The 14,877-nt window shown below is 43.1% G+C and overlaps 1 protein-coding gene across 1 annotated transcript; it reads left to right on the top strand.

The window, feature by feature from the left end:
* The first annotated feature begins 865 nt into the window (after nucleotides 1–865).
* LOC121761210 lies at nucleotides 866–4,339 on the top strand. Its single transcript, XM_042156823.1, has 2 exons — nucleotides 866–3,867; nucleotides 3,968–4,339. Exon 1 carries the CDS (start codon nucleotides 997–999, stop codon nucleotides 2,023–2,025), a length of 1,029 nt encoding a protein of 342 aa, XP_042012757.1. The 5' UTR covers nucleotides 866–996; the 3' UTR covers nucleotides 2,026–3,867; nucleotides 3,968–4,339.
* Nucleotides 4,340–14,877: the final 10,538 nt, after the last annotated feature.

The following is a 14,877-nucleotide window of genomic DNA, read 5'->3' as shown; positions in this document are numbered from 1 at the left end:
CAGATTTTGACTCTCGGAGGTTCATGTCTTCATACATGGAACCGCGTTCATTTACTTCCGTTGTGCATTTTAAAAGACTCAAGTCTATTTTGTTCAAAACTCTGATTTTATTTCGAGTTTTTTTTTTTTCATTTGTTTGGAGCTATGGTCGAGTTGTGATGTTTTTCCCCTTTCTTTCCCGCTTCTTTAATCCTCCCCTAGTCGCGATTAACCGTGTTTTCTATCCTTAGAAAATGCGGTCGTGACACCGCCGGACAACTCTACTTCTGCAACGCCCGACGGGAAAGATTCCCGCGTGCCGCGTCAAAGTCAAACGCTCATCATCCACCACAGCCACGCTTCAGTCCGTCGACATGTCATACAACTACGTCGGCTATCGCCGTCGTCAATACGACGTCTCTCAGGCCACACAGCCATTCCGTCCCTACCAGCTGGCCCAACCTCGCAGTGTAACCTGTTGGGACCCTCCGAGCATCCGGGTGGAAGTACTCCGTTCACCGTCATGGCCTGATCCAGAATCACCCTACGTCTCACACCACTTGGATCCACCTGATCGTCGCCCACGACCGAGATACCAACTCCAGGATTTCGATCCCTATGACCCTCCACCGACGCGGCAGCCCTCTTGTTGGGAACCACCGCCTCACCGGGCATCGCAGGGATACTCGGATTATGATCAGCCACCGCTGCGTCCACCTAGTTGCTGGAATCCACCCAGACATCGAACCAATCGCCGCTGTCCACCGGCGCAACAGCAGGACCGCGGCTACCCGACCGTTGACCGGCCCCGACGCTCGGAGACATGCTGGGACCGACCGCCCTCGGGAGGAGGTGAGAGCGCTAGTCCAGCCCGCCTCCCACCGGCCCCGCTACTCCACCGAACAGCCACCGCGGGACCTATACAGTCAGCCCACGCTTGTGACCAGTCAACCTTCTGACCAACCTACGCACTCGCCTACCTGTTGGGATTCACCGGAAGAGTTGCACACACAGCCTATGTACCAGCCACCACCGCGCGACCGATCGTTGGGTCACCGCACAACGACGTTGCCTGTTGTTGCCCCCAGTCTCAAGGTTCGTTCGCCTTGCCCGGCCCAACTAGTTGCCGTAAGTAATTTCAACGAGAAGTTACGTAGTTGTAGATTGGAGCAAGCCGCCCTTCTCGCCTGCGTGAATGCATTGTTTGAGGAGAATATTGATGACGACAATCTAGCTGAGGATGTTCCCGACAACGTTGCTCACAATGGGAGTGCTAATCTTGTTGTACCAAATGACGAGTCCCTGGAAGAGATCATCAAGACCAACAATACGCCGCTGCAAGTGCTTGTCGGGGCATATGATGAGAAGATTGATGATATTAGTGTTCCAACACATAAGGAATTGGAGATGAAAGATGATGTAGCGACTTTGCTGGAGAAAGGAAATAAAACCGAAGCCCTTCGATCTAGTTTAGAGCAGAAAGAAAAAGATTTCAGTGTGTTGAGTGAGAAGCCGAACAAGAGAGAGAGCATGGAGAATCAGAGCCTTGTTGATGGCATCGAGGCTGGATTGGATATGAAAAAACAGGACAGTCAAGAGGAAATGGAAGACAAGCGAAGGTTGTTTGAGGATGAGCTTAAATTAAAAGCAGATGAATTGGGTAAGACAGGTGATGCTCACTCCGGTTCGCAAGCACTTGTTTGTGTCTATGTGGATTTGAATGTCAGTAATGTTACAAGTATGAATCCTCGATTACCGTCGCTCGCCGCCGATGCAAGGTTGATTCCTCCGGGAAATGACACGCTGTGTTTGAGCATTCATGGAGGTGTGGCAAAACTTTTCATTTTTGCGTTGAATTGTCACGACAACAATATGGCGGGGGTGTCCACCATATCTTATACCCAACACGGTTCTCTATTGGTGATTTTGGGTGGAAATGATGAAGGGAGACGCACAACTATTCTGTGGGCGTTTGATCCAGGAGGAGATACCTCGCCAGAGCTTCTACTTTCAACTCTCTTCGTGGTTTTATGGTTCCTACCTTGAGGACAAGGTGGATTTCAACCGTGGGGGAGTTGATACGATCCTAACTCTCTTCTATTATAATTATTTTGTTTAGATATCATAGAGATTTAGCATATCTTCTTTTATTATTTTGTTTAGATATTATAGGGATTTAGCATATCTTTTTTGTATCCACACATATTATAAATATGTGTGGAGTCTTCCATAATATTCATTCAATGAAATACAATATTATTTTGGCTAAGTCCACGTGTGATTCTTTGAATCCCTAATTCCTTACGCTACCTGCTGCCCGACGGAAGGTCTCTGCGCACAGCCGGAACGTATATCTGATCTGTAGCTGTTGCCCGACGGGCTGGAACCCGCGCACAGCCGCCCAGATCTTTATCTCCGCCGACCCTCACGGGTGCCGGATTATCTTTATCTCGTTATTGTCCGTTTTACCGGATCGTTAGGGATTTATGACCTTAACACTCGGTCACTAAAAAAGTTGATAGTGTTTATCCTAATACTCATGTTTAATTAGTGGACTTTAGAATTTAACGTCTAAACTTTAATCCGTACATCTCATCCATTCTGTTATTATAATTTTGGTAGTGCCTTGTTTCTTTGAAAATGAAAACTGTATATTCGCATAAAAAAATATTATTATTCTCGGGCATGGAATAAATTAATTATTATTTTACTATATCGAATAAAGCATATTAATTGGAATATTGTAAATTAGTGTTCAGAATTAAATTTGCGTCTTTTTTTGCCGAAAGGTACCCTTTGAATACAAAGTTACCTATCATTAAAATAATTAAATAATGGAAGGTAGACAGAATTGATGGATTTTAGAGATCTAAACACGGTATTAGAGGGCTCCACACCCCACCACCAACAGCACTAAATCAAATCAGACGAATGAATTTTATTTTGCCACTGATAAAATCTATGTTTTCTAAGCACTGTCCAATGAAAAAGTTGGATTATATGATAAATTAAACACTGTCCACTTTTGTTTAGGATAAATAAAGATAAACGCGATTAATGTTTATTCAATATATCAATCATATTATGTTATAGATACTCCATTAAATTGCATATAGTTACGGTCAATTTCAAGACTATTATAGTTGATAGTCTTAAATTCGAATTCCATAAATGTTAGTAGTAGTATTAAAGTTGAGCATGTCACAAGTAATTTTTCAATGGGAAAATTGTCTGAAAAGTCACAAACTTTGGGGAAAGTTTTGTTTTTCCCATAAACTATAAAAGTTGGGCCTAAAGTCACGAACTTTATCGGATCGTGCAAATTTCCCAAACTACTGACCTGACGATATATTTCTGTTAAAAACTTATCACACGGGGTATGCCGGAGGCGTGACTTGGCAAAAAATTTTACTGGGCACAAAACAGCGTCGTTTTATGCTTTTTTTATTGAATCTTCTTTACACGTCGTCGATTTCATCTCTAAACCGTTTGTCGACGATTTCACTCTTGTCGATTACGTTTTCCGTCGATTGAATTGTGGTTGCACTTTCGAAATCAGCCAAAAAGATGTTATATTACATGAGTTTAGGGTTAAGGCAGAAATTTTGCCAAGTCTTACCTTCGGTATGCCACGTGGGATAAGTTTTTAACGGAAATATGCCGTCGGATCCGATAGTTTGGGAAATTTGCACGATCCGATAAAGTTCGTGACTTTAGGTGCAACTTTTATAGTTTGTGGGAAAAACCAAACTTTCCCCAAAGTTTTTGACTTTTTAGGCAATTTACTCTTTCTCAATTGTGATTGAACATCAAATAAACACAGTATGCTAATGCAGAGTTGAATAGGTGTTACGGACTCAATTCCCATCTCGGTTATGAGAACAACTGGTGTGTGGTATATAGACTAAATGAGCTCTCTCTTTTAATAGACTAGTTTTTGGGGCTGAGTTCTCCTGTTTGATTTGTACAAATTGGTGCTTTCATTGAGAGCTCAAACCGCTCGGAGTGGTGGCCGAGCAAAGAATCTGTCGTGACAACGAGAGCTCGGAGTGGTGGCCTGGAAAGAACCAGTCGTGATCAACGAGGACGTTGGCCCTTAAAGGAGGGTCGAATATTACGGACTCAATTCCTATATTGGTTGTGAGATCACGTTGACGTTGGCCATTAAAGGAGGGTCGAATATTACGGACTCAATTCCTATATTAGTTGTGAGAACAATTAGTATGGGGTATATAACTAAATATGCTTTTTTTTCTAATAGACTAGTTTTTTGGGCTAAGTTTTCCTATTTAATCTGTATCGATACGGGCAACGTATATTTTTCAATACATATAATAATATCATAGTCTAATGAATGACATTCTTTTACCCATAAAAGAAACACAGAATCTTTCTATTTGTCCTTTTTTTCACACCAAGTGTACATAGTCGTATATTATGAACTAGCGTGCTTTAATGATGGGATATTAGTTTAGTTGCTGTAGTGGTTTAATGGTCCTAAGATAATGATGTATGTTTGTTCTTTTCACATTTAAATAAAACTCCAATAATCTTGTACATAGATTAACGCCTTCTTTTCTTCTCAGCACATCTACGACGAGTGAGGGGGTTAGGTGAACATATAGGTATCAAAAACTTAAAACCACAATAACATGTTTTATAAATAAGATTTTGGTGGTGCTACTTTTCATGAAATTAATCAAAAAATAATTCTTTCTTAAACTAAAATAAGACATTAACTAAGAATTTTTCATCATAAACGAGATCTTTTTAAAATATAAATCAGAATTTTACAAATTATAAGTGAGATATTACTTAAACCTAACATCGTCATCACATGTAGAAAATATCACTAAACACTCAATTTTTCTCGCTATAAATACCAGTGGGGAGTGATCAATTGCTAACTCACTATCTAGTTGCTAACTACAACTAATTTAAGATAATAGGATTTTAGAAATCTAGTGGTCTAAAATTTGTCACGTGTAATTTTCGTATTTATTAATTAAATCGAAAAAGATAAAAAAAAATACCAAATTAGAGTTTTGGATGAAAATGTCAATATAATATTTTGAAAATATCAACACAATGCTTTGAGAATGTCAATACGCTTTAAGAATGACATTTTACATGTATTATATTGACATATTTTATATATTATGTTGACATTTGTTGCTGTACGAAAAAATTGAAAATTTTCAAAAAAAATTTCAAATTTTGACATCGGAACATATGCAAGTGAGATCTCGTTAGAATCCTTATGAAATTATCTTTAATTTGATATATATTGTGTGAAAAATAATTTAAATCGAGAAAGTTATATGCATTTTAAAGTTATGTGATATTTTTCTAAAATTAGTTACAACTAATTTGTAGTAAATTGACCTTAATATCCTTATTGATGTTTTTTGTTGATTGCAGCAAAAAGCGATTCCGTCGCCTTGGCGGCCCCCACACTCCGGCCCGACATCATGTGAGGGGGTTCAATCAGGGTACGCAGTAGCCCGTTAAGGGGGAGGCCTTAACCCACTTGCTGCCAGAAGCCCGATGTTTTTTATTGATTGTATTGACATTGCGGGGCTGATGATCTAGGCTCTTGATTTGAATATCTAAGGGCTATTATTTAATAATAGTTAATAATTAAATATTGAGTTAGCAATATAACACTATTTCATTCAACCTTTGGTCTATTATCTCTTTAAAATTTCATGAAGTGGCTCAAACAAAATCTCATAAATCAAACACTCGATCAAAAACTCTCTCCTCATTTCTATCAGTTACATATGATTCATATTAGTGTTTTTTCCATTACATCAAATAGAAAAATAAACAACTTTAATTTAATGTAATTTGTATCCTTGAAGATCATATTGATGGAGTACGAACTAAACAAGCCCAACAGCAGTAAAGCCCAAGACAGAGTATCAGTTCGGCATGACTAAAGAGTATCAGTCCGGCGTGACTAAAGAGTTCGGCCCCAGCCTACAGCTCGGTGAAAGCCAACTCATCAAGCTCTGCTCTCAGGTCGGCATCAAGCTCTACTCTCAGATCGGCAAAAGCTGCTCGGCAATAATTCAGCAGTTCGGCCTCAGTATTCGACCGAACTAGGAGATAGTGGACTCATGCAAGATTTCCACCTCCACTACACCGACGATCTATTTAGTGGTGTCAAGCAGTCATTAACTCATGCAGGATAGTGGACCCATGCAAGGTCGCCACGATCTCCACGACATCCACTACCTAATAAATGCTGCATGCCACGATCTTGGTTCACTGTATAAATAGAACCTAGGTCAGATAGATAAGGATCTTCTTCTTCTTCTGTAAAATTCTAAAAAGCTCTCTAGAGAGAATATCATAGAGCAGGCCAGTGTTGTAAGCTGTAATTCACAGATCAAGCAATACAAACCTGCCCCCTTTTTTCCCGTGGACGTAGATTTACCTCAGTAAATCGAACCACGTAAAATCCCTGAGTTGATCTTCATTTATTTCCTGCATTTACAAACATCAAAAATTCGCCGCCTCATCACTGGCGCCGTCTGTGGGAAGGTTAGAACCAAATTTGTGATAAAGCGAGTTTTTGATCCTCCCCCACCAAAAAAAAAAAAATGCATTCCAGATCACATAACACCCGTGCCTCCGTCCGTGATAACCATGAGGAAGCTAATCCAGCAGCCCATAGGCCTGGAAAGCAGCCTCGTGAAAAATCTACTTCCAGTTCTCACGGAGAAGGAGCAAGCCGCTCAAAAGGTCCACACACCGAGTCTTCCCAGCAGCCTGATTTGAACGAGGCTGTCAAGCTGTTCTTGGCCGAGAAGCAGGAGGAGTTCTTAACCTTCCTGCAGAAGAGCCAACAGTCGGAGAAGACAACGGCGGATTCTCCCTCCTCATCCAGACATGAAAGTCACTACCGCAGTAGTGACGTGTCTTCCAGGAGAAAGAATCCTCAACCTCAACATGCTCCTGCTCCTCCTCGGTACCGGAACCACAGGAGAACTCCATCTCCTCCGTACCGAAGAGATGTCGGGTTCGCCATGTACGGAGCATTAAAGACTCCGTTCTCGGACGATATCACCCGAACTCCTTTGCCGCGGAACTACCGGACACCGTCAATGACTTATGACGGGCTGGAGGATCCTCATGACTTCCTGGGACGCTATCAATACAATATGGCGAACCAGGGTCTCAATGAGGTCCACATGTGCAAGCTGTTCCCCGAGCTGCTCATCGGGAACGCCAGAAGGTGGTTCGACAGCCTTCCTCAAGGCAGCATCAGATCCTACCGAGATCTCATGGATGCTTTCCACAGGAGATTCTTTCAGAAAGCGGAAGCCCGAATCACTTCGGCTCAGCTGCTTTCTATACGTCAAGGTCGCGACGAAAAGATCAGCGATTTCCTGACGAGATTCCATAAGGAATGCCTACAAGTAGATAATCTCAATGATCTACTTGTCATCTCGGCATTCCAAAATGGAATCCTGCCCGGAGCTCTCTACAGAAAGCTCGTAGAGTGCGGTCCGCAAACAGCTCAAGAAATGTGGGACATTGCGGACCAGTTTTCTCGTGCGGATGAGGCAGACCGTCGAAAACGGTCGTTAGACAGCTCATCCCAAGGAGACAAAAGGAAGCCCGATCAAAGCGACCAGGTGCTTCCTCGCCGAACTCCTTTTGAAAGAATTCAAAGGGCACCGGTACAAGGCAGATTGGGGCCACGTCTCAATCCTGAGAAGCCGCCCGCTCAGTTCGTACCATTAAACAAGTCAAGAGCGGAAATTTTCGAACTACATTCCGATATGTTCGAAAAACCAAAGCGGATGACGAAATCAGCCGCACGGCGACTTCAGGATCAATATTGCTCCTTCCATCAAACCCACGGTCACGATACCGAGGAGTGCCGAGATTTGGCTGCAGGTATTGACGTTCTTGTGAAAACAGGAACGTTAAAAAAATACCAAAGCAAGCAGCCGAAAAAGAACAAAAGGCAGAGAAGTGCGAACTGCAATCCTCAGGATCCGAAAAGGCATGAGGATCCCGAAGACGACGACGAGCCGCAATACGATGGAGTAATCCTGACTATTGATGCTCTCCCAGCCGGGAAGACTAAGTCGTCCCTAAAAGCAGAACGCAGAGGTTCCAATCAAGAGGAACCAACACATAAAAGGCTGAAGAAAGACGAAGTGATTACATTTTCAGATGCCGATCCCGTCCCAGCCATCTCTCCTCACCAAGACGCTATTGTCATTCAAGCCGGGGTGGCAAACAAACTGGTCCACACAGTATTTGTGGATACAGGAGCGTCAGTCAGCATTCTTTTTAAAGAATGTTTCGATAAAATGGAAGTGGATCCAGCTCGGCTCAGTCCGGCTCCACTTCCTCTGAAAAGTTTCGCCCAGGAGGACACCCGCCCTGAAGGTATTATCAGCCTTCCGATCACGGTGGGAAAAGCGCCTACAAGCTCCACTACGATGATCGAGTTCTTTGTGGTGAAAGCTCGGTCTCCGTACAACATCATCCTGGGGAGGGACTGGCTCAACACAATTCGGGCCGTTTGCTCTACTTATCACCTTACCATCAAGATCCCCACTAAAGGTGGGATAGCGGTCATCCGAGGTGATCAAAAAAGAGCAAAAGAATGTCTGCAGATTGCGCTTAAAAGTGCCGAGCAATCAGTTCGGCACCATCAAGCATAGCAATCACAGCAATCGGAGTCGGAGGCAAGCGAGATCACCGAAGTCACTTCAGAGCCGAACTCAATGACCGTTCATTTATACGAAGACGATCCATCCAGAACGGTCAAGGTCGGCTTCGCAGGAACGCCTCTACTCCGGGAAAAGACCATTCAGCTCCTCAAGGAGTACAAAGATGTCTTTGCATGGTCTCCGTTGGACATGACCGGAGTGCCTCCCGAGGTAATCACTCATCGGTTAAATATTGATCCTTCAATCCGACCAGTAAAACAGAAGCAAAGACTCTTTGCGGCAGGAAGAAGCCAAGTCATCCATGACGAAGTCCGCCAATTACTAAAAGCGGATGTACTATTCGAGGTGAAATATCCTTCTTGGGTGGCCAATCCTATGATGATCAAGAAAAAAGGAGGAGGATGGCGGATGTGCATAGATTTTACCGATCTAAACAAGCACTGTCCAAAAGATTGCTATCCCCTTCCGAATATAGATAAAAAAGTAGAAGCTTTGATCGGCTTCGAAATTTTCTGTTTTCTTGATTTATACAAAGGATATCACCAAGTGTTGATGGATGAGAGTGACGCTCCGAAAACAGCTTTCATCACCGATTTCGGCATTTTCGCTTATAAAAAGATGCCATTCGGTTTAAAGAATGCCGGAGCCACTTATCAAAGGATGGTAGACAAGCTTTTTCGGCACCTAATCGGGAAACAGGTTGAAGTGTATGTCGACGACATAGTTGTCAAAAGCAAAAGCACTTCGGAGTACGAAGACAACCTCAAATCCACTCTCGACGTGCTCCGAAAAGCTAACCTCAAACTCAACCCCCAAAAATGTACCTTTTTGGTAGATTCAGGAAAATTTCTGGGTTGTTGGGTTTCAAAGGACGGACTCAAGGCGAACCCTTCAAAAGTTCAAGTCGTTCAAAACATGGCAGTGCCGAAGTCCATACATGACGTGCAAAGGCTAACCGGATGTCTAGCCGCACTGAATCGATTCCTTTCCCAAGCAGCCGAAAAGCAACTGCCGTTCTTCAAAGTGTTGAAAAAAGCACCAAAGTTCGAGTGGGGAGCCGAGCAGAAAAAGGCCTTTGACGAGCTCAAAAGTTATCTAGCCGAGCTTCCTATTCTCTCTGCTCCAACTGAAGCCGAAGTAATATTCTTATACTTAGCGGCATCAGATCAAACCATCAGCGCGGTGCTTGTACGAGAAGAAGGCCTAAAGCAGTTTCCCATCTACTTTACAAGCCGAGCATTAAGAGGTCCAGAAACAAGGTATCAACCTCTGGAAAAAATTGCTCTGGCGTTAGTAAATGCAGCAAGGAGACTGCGGCCATACTTCTATGCTCACAAGGTATGCGTCTTAACCGATCTACCTCTTCGGCAAGTTTTGACCAAGCCAGAAGCATCAGGCAGAATCGCCAAATGGGCTATAGAGTTGGGAGAGCACACAATCGAGTACCTACCTCGGAAAGCCATCAAGGGACAAGCCTTGGCAGATTTTCTTGCAGAGGCCAAGTTCGATCAAGCAATCCCTGTCATTGCCGAACAGAAAAAGTCTGCCAATGCCGAACTAGCACAGCCCTTGGAATCCGAGGTAGAGCCGCCAGACTGCTGGAGCGGATTCGTAGATGGAGCTTCAAACAAGATGGGAAGTGGAGCTGGTATTTTACTCGTCGCTCCCGACGGACACGAGGTAACATACTCACTTCGGTTCCTATTCCCCACTACTAATAATGAAGCCGAGTACGAAGCCCTCCTTGCCGGACTTCAGTTAGCGCAAAGTCTGCTCGTCAAATCTCTCAAAGTCCATTGTGATTCACAAGTCATAGTGAATCACATGTTGGGTACCAGTGAAGCCCGTGACGAGAGAATGAAGAAGTATTTGGACAAAGCGCAAAGCATCAACCGAAGTTTCTCCTATTTTCGGATAATCCGCGTTCCCAGAGCGGAAAATAGCCGAGCAGATACCTTAAGTAAGTTGGCCTCAGATCCGAGCTCAAAGGCAGAAGAATTAATGCATCGAAGCATTGATGAAGCCGAGGTACATTCAATATCCAGCTCGCCGAACTGGATGACGCCGATCTTGCAGTATCTGGATCAAGGACAATTGCCCGAAGATAAGAGAGAAGCTCGGAAGATCACGTGCCGAGCACTTCGGTACGAACTTCATGAAGGAGTCCTCTTTAGAAAGTCTTACCTCCAGCCGTTATTGCGGTGCGTAGGACCAGAAGAGACGGACTACATCCTCAGAGAAGTTCATGAAGGATCGTGCGGCAGCCACATCGGAGCTAGAGCTTTAGCTAAAAAAGTTCTAAGATGGGGATATTATTGGCCAACCTTGGTACAAGAAGCAGTGCAGCTCGTCAAGACATGCCCGAAGTGCCAAATCCATGCAAATATCCCAAGGATGCCGCAGACCGATCTATCCACTATGCAAAGCCCTTGGCCTTTCATGCAATGGGGCATAGACATAGTGGGACCACTTCCTCAAGCTCCTCGGCAAATGAAATTCCTAATCGTTGCCGTGGACTACTTTACAAAGTGGGTGGAAGCTGAACCATTAGCTACGATAACGAGCTCGAAGGCATTGGACTTCGTCTGGAAGAACATAGTGTGCCGATTTGGCATACCCCGCATCCTCATCTCGGATAACGGGACTCAGTTCACCGACAAGACGTTCAAGAATTGGTGCCAAGAGCTGAATATTCAACAGCGGTTCACTTCGGTCTCTCATCCACAAGCAAACGGACAAACGGAGATAACAAATCGTATCCTGGTGAAAGGGTTAAAAGCTCGGTTAGAACAAGCCAAAGGACAATGGGTAGAAAATCTCCCTCAAGTCCTATGGTCCTACCGAACTACACCCACAACCTCCAATGGTGAAACTCCGTACAGTCTGGTGTACGGCACTGAAGCCGTAATTCCGGTGGAGATCGGCGTACCCAGTCCCCGAACTCTAAATTTCTCCTCAGAAATGAACGACGACGGACTGAGAGCCGAGCTAGATCTTACCGAAGAAAGAAGAGAATTGGCATGCATAAAAGCAGCCAAGTACAAGGAGCAAGTAGCCCGGTATTACAACCAAAGGGTGAAGAAGCTGCAATTTCAAGTGGGAGATCTCGTCCTGAGAAACAACGAAGTAAGCCGAGCAGAAAAGCTGGGCAAGCTCGAACCCACATGGGAAGGTCCGTATCGGGTATCAGAAGTCCTCGGCAAAGGGTCTTACAAATTGGCTCACATGTCAGGAGAACAGGTACCCCGAACATGGCACGTTTCCAACCTCAAAAAGTTCCATTTGTAAGAGACAGTCCGGTCAGTCAGTCTTGAGTCCTGTTTGCTCAATGTGTTTTATTTGGTTTACTTGGTCTTTATTTGTCTCTGTGCGTTTTGTTTGTGTGTTTTGTCTGTCTCTGTGCGTGTCGTCTCTTACAAATGTTACTGAGGTATCTTGTTCTTCGAAGGCTGATCCCCTTCTTAGAACATATACAAGCTAAACGATTGTGCGTCAAAGCTTCTAAAGAGGATACAAGACCACAATTCAGCTTAAACAAGCAGTTCGTCTGAAACGAGCTGCAACAAGCCCATGATTGTGCGCCAAAGCTTCTAAAGAGGATACAAGACCACAATTCAGCTTAAACAAGCAGTTCGTCTGAAACGAGCTGCAACAAGCCCACGATTGTGCGTCAAAGCTTCTAAAGAGGATACAAGACCACAATTCAGCTTAAACAAGCACTTCGTCTGAAACGAACTGCAACAAAAGTCCAATTCTCGCGATAAAACTTGCCTGAATTAGGACTAGGGAAAGTCCGATCCACGCGATAAAACTCGCCGAATTAGGACAAGGGAAAGTCCGATCCCCAAATTAGGACAAGGGAAAGTCCGATCCCCAAATTAGGACAACGGAAAGTCCGATCCGAGCGATAAAACTCGCCAAATTAGGACACAAACCAAGTCCGGTCAAAGAAGAGTTCACTTCATGAGACCGTGGACAAACATCAACTTACCCCATACTTTTATCCAGAATGCCGAAGTGATTCACTTCACTTTTCGGGGGGGGGTAGTGATGGAGTACGAACTAAACAAGCCCAACAGCAGTAAAGCCCAAGACAGAGTATCAGTTCGGCATGACTAAAGAGTATCAGTCCGGCGTGACTAAAGAGTTCGGCCCCAGCCTACAGCTCGGTGAAAGCCAACTCATCAAGCTCTGCTCTCAGGTCGGCATCAAGCTCTACTCTCAGATCGGCAAAAGCTGCTCGGCAATAATTCAGCAGTTCGGCCTCAGTATTCGACCGAACTAGGAGATAGTGGACTCATGCAAGATTTCCACCTCCACTACACCGACGATCTATTTAGTGGTGTCAAGCAGTCATTAACTCATGCAGGATAGTGGACCCATGCAAGGTCGCCACGATCTCCACGACATCCACTACCTAATAAATGCTGCATGCCACGATCTTGGTTCACTGTATAAATAGAACCTAGGTCAGATAGATAAGGTCTTCTTCTTCTTCTGTTAAATTCTAAAAAGCTCTCTAGAGAGACTATCATAAAGCAGGCCAGTGTTGTAAGCTGTAATTCACAGATCAAGCAATACAAACCTGCCCCCTTTTTTCCCGTGGACGTAGATTTACCTCAGTAAATCGAACCACGTAAAATCCCTGAGTTGATCTTCATTTATTTCCTGCATTTACAAACATCAAAAATTCGCCGCCTCATCACATATATAGTCATGATTTTTGAGGTACAATTGGAAAAAAAAAATATGTTATAGTTATGTGCATGCTTTCAATAAGTGAATTTCAAATCTAAGATTTGTTGCGTTGCAAATCTAACTAAGTCGTTATTGTAGAGGTAGCTAGTAATGTTGGCTACAAAGCTAAGTTTTAAAATAATTTCTTCTTTATGCGATTACATTCACCACTTTAATATGTGGTTCCCATTAAGGAATTTAGCATATGCTTTTGCCTTGCTCGATAAGTATCCTCCTCAAATATACTTATCATCAACTATGTACGTATGTGTGGATACTAAAATTTGTGCTTGTTTGATTACATAAATACGCGTAAATTACGAGGATATCCATAGAAATAAGAGGTTAATACAGATAGAGGATAGAATTGAGAATCCAAAATAGGTAGGCATTATTATTATTATTATTATTATTATTATTATTATTATTATTATTATTATTATTATTATTATTATTATTATTATTATTATTATTATAGTTTTCGATATTGACACAGAGTGTATATATCTAATAAAATTGTTTTCGATTTCAAATCAAGATTAAGAAAAGAAATGAAAAAAATAGTAAAAAGATTATGATTAATTATTTTTATGCCCAGGGACTATTATTGATAGTAAAATAGTATTAGGAATTGAAAATGTTAGAACCACATTGTTTAAGAATTAATTTTGTAATTGACTCTGTTGGGGTTCACTTTGAATAAAGCCCTTATAGTTTTGCTATCGACGGGAATACTCCAAAAGATCTCACTCTAATAAAGTAGAGGTACTCCATATATATATTTGCAACTCTTATTCACTCGACTATCGAGTATGATTTACTCCCTACAAAATTCTAATGTCATCCGCAATGCGTCTCGTTGTCATCTCTATCTCGTCTCGGCGAGACGAGACGGCATCGAGACGGCGTTGCAGCCCCGCGTCTCGTCCCGGTCTCGGCGAGCGTCTCGTCCCAGCGAGACGGTTGGCGCGCGCTGGCGCTAGGCGTGACGCCCACTCGCCGGCCCGCGAGTGGACGTTGTCACGCGAACGCAATAAATCATTTTTTTAAAAAAAAATTGATTTTAATAATAATAATAATAATAATAATAATAATAATAATAATAATAAACGGGCATATGACCGTTCAACGGTAATTTTTTTATTATTTTTTATTTTTTTATTCTATAAATACTCCTCTTTCATCCTCATTATACACACAAACACACATCTATTCTTCTCAAATCATCTTCATTTCCTCTCCAATTTTCATCTCACCTCTCCAATTTTCATCACAAAATGTCCGGCGACGGAAACTCTGGTGGCTCTGGCGGCTTTGACATAAACGCGTTTGGCGACTGGGGGGCATGTACAATGTCTTGGGTGGTTCCGGTCCCGATTCGTCGACGCCGGTGGCGTACCAACCACCCCATTTTGATGTGGATGCATACGCTCGTTCCTCCGCCCCGAGGTATTCGCAGGGA

The sequence above is a fragment of the Salvia splendens genome, chromosome 13, assembly GCF_004379255.2.
Source record: "Salvia splendens isolate huo1 chromosome 13, SspV2, whole genome shotgun sequence".
NCBI lineage: Eukaryota > Viridiplantae > Streptophyta > Magnoliopsida > Lamiales > Lamiaceae > Salvia > Salvia splendens.
The sequence above is the reverse complement of the archived record's forward strand: the minus strand, read 5'-3'. Positions and strand labels throughout refer to the sequence as shown.

Excerpts from the sequence above, each read along its gene's own strand:
- LOC121761210 (XM_042156823.1), top strand. The coding sequence starts at position 997 with ATGTACCAGCCACCACCGCGCGACCGATCGTTGGGTCACCGCACAACG.